At 39.2% G+C, this 5542-nt stretch overlaps 1 protein-coding gene across 1 annotated transcript in view; it reads left to right on the forward strand.

Annotated features, from left to right (window-relative positions):
• Positions 1 to 5321, forward strand: part of CUNH12orf42 (chromosome unknown C12orf42 homolog) — a 118294-nt gene extending 112973 nt beyond the window's left edge. Inside the window, exons 4-5 of the mRNA XM_039878299.1 lie at positions 1168 to 1554; positions 4873 to 5321. Of these exons, the coding sequence (XP_039734233.1) occupies positions 1168 to 1554; positions 4873 to 5321 (836 nt within the window). The remainder of the gene's footprint in view (positions 1 to 1167; positions 1555 to 4872) is intronic.
• Positions 5322 to 5542: the final 221 nt, after the last annotated feature.

Below are 5542 nucleotides of genomic sequence, written 5' to 3' on the forward strand. Positions count from 1 at the left end.
CTGTCTACATGAGGCCTACTTGGCCTTCCTCTTATTTTTATTATCGTCAATGCCTCTGGGGGCATTTGCTTTGATTCTTCTTCCTGCAGATAAGAAGTGGTTTAGGAGGAGTGTGTCCTGGAACCTAACATGGCCAACATCTTCTTTGTCACTTGACTGCACCTTGAGCACAGGGAATAAGAGTCTCGTTAAGAGTTATTACATCCTGGCACAGATTCTACCATGTAGTAGAACTCAAGAAATCAACTTCCTTCTTCCTCCTATTTTATACCTTCCTACCTCCTGGCTTTTCCTCTTATCTTACCCCAAGTTTGAATACTTTTTTTTTTTTTTATCATTTTGAGTGAAGGGGCTGCTGTTAATAATTACTCTGGGATAACATGTGTTAATTGGAACTATTATGAGTATATTCGTTTCCTAGGAGGGCTGTAACAAAGAACCACAAACTAGATGGCTTAAAATTCAATTATTTTTCACAGTCTGGAGGCCAGGTGTCAGCAAGGTTGGCATCTCCTGGAGGTTCTGAGGGAGAATCCATTTCATGCCTTTCTCATAGCTTCTGGTGGTTGCTGTAATCCTTAGTGTCCCTTGGCTTGTAGATGTATTGCTCCAGTCTCTGCCTCTGTCATTAAATGGCATTCTTCCTCTGTGCCTGTGTCTGTTTTTTCTTCTTCTAAGGACACTAGCATCTTGAATTAAGGCCTCACCTTAATCACCTTGTGTAAACTTAATTGCATCTGCAAAGACCCTATTTTCAAATAAGATCACATTTATAGGTGCAAGGAGTTAGGACTTCAGCTTGTCTTCTTGGGGGACACAATTCAATCCATAAGCCTCAAATTAGCTTCCTGACCTTTAAAGCGGAGATAATAGTATTTGTTAGATACAGTTCTTGTGAGGACTAAATGACCAATATGTCCAGGTCCTCACACAGAGCCTGCAACATACCTTGAACTCAACAAAAGCAGTCTCAGCCTCTTACTTCTCTTTCCACATCTTTTCCCTCCTCTATTTTTCCCTCTCAGTCACCCCAGTCCTTGGCTTGTTTGTCATTTCTGTTTGCTCAAGATAGAAATATGAACCAAACAAAAATCCATCCTTTTGGTCACTAATTTAGTAGATGATACTGAAGTGAAATTCTCAAACTGATGTATTTACCTGTTACAATATTTCCAGAAGTGATTCAGACTCCAGTGGCATGTAAAAAACTGCTTTATACTTGCCAGTACAGTATCCCCAGCTCTCCTGATGTAAGTAGAGCTTCTTTCGAAGAAGAAAACCATGAAGAAGCCAGTTCTCACACAACATCATCCAGCGAATGGTACGAGAACCCACTGATCTTCACCATTAGACAAGAAATTAATAAGAGAGACAGAGAAGCACCCAAGCAGGCCTGGAGCAGTCTAGTTTTGGAAAAGCCAATGACAGAAATGCCTATTCCGTCTTACTCAGCATATCCTTTGCGCCTGGAGGCTGCAGGGACTCAGCTCATTAGACACGTGAGACTTCAGAACCAGCCCTCTCGAAATTCCAAGATAAATCCTGTCCCACCTGGTAAGTTTCACGAATTCTTTTTATCTCTTTTCAGTTGGCCGTATTTTATTTTTCACATCAGTATAATCAGCAAAATTATTGACTCAATGGTAGGTTCTATTCTAGAAGATTCTGTAAGAAGCATATTAGACAGTCCTTCATGGAAGTCTACTTGTTGCTAAGTGTTGTATTGGAGGACAGAAGAAGTGTGAGTTGATAATAAATAGTTTGATGATTCAGGTGTTGCCCCAGATAATAATGATATTGATAATCATTATTACCATCATCATTCCAGTCCCCATTTATTAGGCTCTCATCCTATGGCAGACACTGTGCTGAGCATTTCACATTATTTTATGAAATCCTCATATAACAAACATTCTTAGGCAGATAATGTGATGATTCCCATTTTAAAGATGAGAAAGCTGTGAATTCATGGCACAACATAAGGTATATGATAATGAAGTATCTCAAAATTACTAATAGGAAGGATGATTAAATGTAAGGAGATGGACCAGAGAGAATGAGCTTTGGAACCAAGGAGATCCATGCTCAAATCTCTGCTTTTTCTTGTTTCAGTTCTATAGCCATGATCAAGTTCCACAAATGGTCTTTGAGCCCAGTATTTTCATCTATGAACAAACAATAATTTCTGCCTTGGAGAAATATTGTAATTAGAGGATTAATATAAATAAGTTTCCCTGAATATAGCAGAGACCGAATGGCAGTGGTGATGATGGTGGTGGTGTTTATGTTGCTGATGTTCAGACTGGAGGAGAGAAAATGTCAGGAAACAATGCTTATCTCCAAGTAGTCTAGGAACTGTCATATATAAAAAGCATTAAATAGGATCAGATTGCCTTTATGTGGCCTTTTTTTTTTTAGAGAATTTTTTGGTGGATTTTTCTCCAAATATATCTAGTTTGTTGGAATTGATCAATAGCAGAAAAAGACATAGTTGGACTCAATAAAAAGGGGAACTTTCTTTGAACTAGAGGAGAGTATACTGCTTGTGGGCCGGAAGTGTTAAAGTACGGCTGAGATATTGTCTATTAAAGATGCTGATACAGAGATTCCTTCATTTCTGGAAAGCTAGGCTTGAGGGTGGGATGCTGAGGATGCTGGTTGGTTAACATTTTTTTATTCTTATTATATAAAAGGCAATGTGCTAAAAATTTGAACATATACCTTCAGTTTTGATTCATATGTCCATTCTCTAAGAATTTTTATTTTCCTGTGGTTTAAATACATAATTGTAAGCCCGTAGAGATTCTGTAACTTTTAGGGCTGGAGCCAGGTTTCAAACCCTCCAATCTGACTCCAGGTCAGAGCATTCCCACATTAAGAATCTAAGTATAGCAATAGCATCTCTTGAGTATTGAGCACTTACTATATCCTAGATGCTTTACATTTTGTCATGTTCTCTCCTCAGATACTTAACTAGTTCCCTTTTTCACTGCCTTCAAGTCTTTACTGAGATATCACCTTTGTGGATCTTTCCTAACCTTTCCTGATTTACTTTTCCCTTTAGGATTCACCACCAGCTGACACTTGCGCAGTTCTTCATTTGTTTATTTAATAGTCTATTTTCCTTCCCCATTCCCTCTCCCTACAACTACAATGGAAGCTCTATAAATACAGGGATATTGCCCACTCTATTCTGTCTAGAATACTGCCAGGCACATAACAGACACTCAAATATTAATGAGTGAATAAATGAATAAGCAAACTTAATTCCATTAACAATCCTGCGCAGTAGGTAATACAATCCTCAAGTTTCAGGTACAGACAAAGAAGCTTAGGCCAGGTCATATGTCAGCATTTGAAATCTATGATGGTTTGACCCCCAAACCTTGTTTATTCCCTTCCACCACAGTACCCCTCTAAGACAGTTTGTTACAAAATGCATCATTACCAAAATGTATTCAGAGAGGGAATTCTGATTTTCGATTCAAGACAGAAGACAGCATATTCTATCTAGGTCATATTCTGTTGCTCCAAATTCCAGAGCCACATCCATGTTCTTTGGTGGAATCTTCTTGCATTGATTATTGATGACAATGAATGGGTCATCTGCCAAGGCTGGAAATCAACAAACAGCTATTAAGCATCTAGTTTTCAAAAGGCAATGTGTTCGCTCTCTGAAAGCTTTTATTTACCTGGAGATATTGAAAGGCCATTTCATCTTTATTTCCAGGAAATAATTCTCACATTGGAGAAATCAGATTTACTAAAAAATGTTCACTCTTTGACTGGGTATGTTGAGTGGGAGATGCTCAGTACATACCAGGCATAGAATGAACAGTGTGTGGTGGACTAAACTGAGTCACCTAGAGATAGACTGGCTATTTGACACCCACTCTTAGGAGGGTAATATGCATTCTAAATCTTTTACATATTTTTTGAATTTGCAAATGATCCAGTAGGTTGTTCCAAATATTCTAGACCTCTACATTCTATTCAAAGCCGTTTAAAAACTTTTGTAAGAAGTGATTTAAAGCATGTAAATTATCTTAGTTAACAATTGAAGAATTAGACTTAATTTGTGTAAGTAAATGGGTAGAATTTCTCAGGTTAAAACTTTAAGATAGTATATTTATGATATATACATACACACATTATATATGTATGTATATATATGAAAACCCAGGTGAAATATATATGTATATATGCATGTATATTCTGTTACAGTGTTGACTGCATTGTAAAAAATACCTCACCTTTTACATGAAAAAATTATTTGGTTGGACAAAGAAAAAAATTAAATCTATTATAATTAGTGTGTATGTGTGTTATATAGACCAGGCATCAGATTACTTCACTAATTGTTTTCATTTTCAGCTGCTTTGAAATTCCTCATAAAACTCATGAAGTAATTGCCTCTTGGATTTTTTAATTATTAGTTGTAAGTTTAAATGGGCCGTGGATCCATTTGTTTTGTATGATATCTAACTCCACTTGATAACTTTCCATTCACAAACTTTCCCCAAAGATAGAATATGAAGCCCTATTTAGTTACCAATTCTTCTGGTTCCCAGCGTTTCAAAGTTTTGAACAGTTTTCCTTGAAATGAAAGTTATATGAGGATTCTGTAAAAATTAATTGGAGGGGGTGCTTTCAAACAATAAGAAAGAAACAGATAGCATTTTATCCTCTTAAAGAATGTAAGGGAGCACGTGAGGATAATGTCAAGGAATTTTCCCCCCACTCAGAACATTACATTGCAAATGTCGCTTTCTAAAACATTCAGTTATGAGAAGATATTTAAAAAAAGTCCCAGCGGGCAAGTCAATTCTTCACACTTCAGGGCCACTCCTCCTACCCTTCTTTGCCCTCCAGGTACCACTGAGAGGCCTTCCACTGCCATTGGTCTCTGCAGGAGAAGCCAGACCCCGTGTGCCCCTTCGAGAGTCTCCTGGAGTGCCTCAGACACCAAGCTGGAGGAGAGGATGGCAGCCACAGCAGACGCTCTGGCAAACCCAGATTCCCAAAGCAGGCTCCAGGGTGTGCCCGGAAATCCAGTCGGAAGAGACGCAGTTGCCATGACACCGGAGATGCTCCCCAAGCATCTTCATCCCCTGGGGAAAAAGGAGCCCAGGGCAGACGCCTCCCCCCATGACAATCTGGCAGGAGCGCCCCTTCTTCAGCTTGCCGGGTCTCCCACCCATCTCCCCACAAAGAGGTTAATCGTGACTTGCTCTTATCCCCCCTCCCGTCCACCGCAGCGTTTCCATACGGTTTGTTCACAGGCCCCTCCTAGGCTGAGGGTGAATGCTCACTTATATTGACCGCTGCGAGGGAATTGTTCCGTGAGGGCGGCCCATCTTCAAATCAATGCCTGCCCAGAACAACAGAAAGGGCCTCAGATGTACTGGTTTCCACAGAACCATTGTTAGGCTTTTGTGAAGTAGTTTTGAACCTAATAAATAATGTCAAAAGTCTCTATCGCAGCCAAAAATGTTCCTTTTGAAGCATTTCTAATAGTATTTTTGTTCTGCGGTGTCTCCCA

The sequence above is a fragment of the Pteropus medius genome, unplaced genomic scaffold (genome assembly GCF_902729225.1).
Source record: "Pteropus medius unplaced genomic scaffold, Ma_sr-lr_union100, whole genome shotgun sequence".
NCBI lineage: Eukaryota > Metazoa > Chordata > Mammalia > Chiroptera > Pteropodidae > Pteropus > Pteropus medius.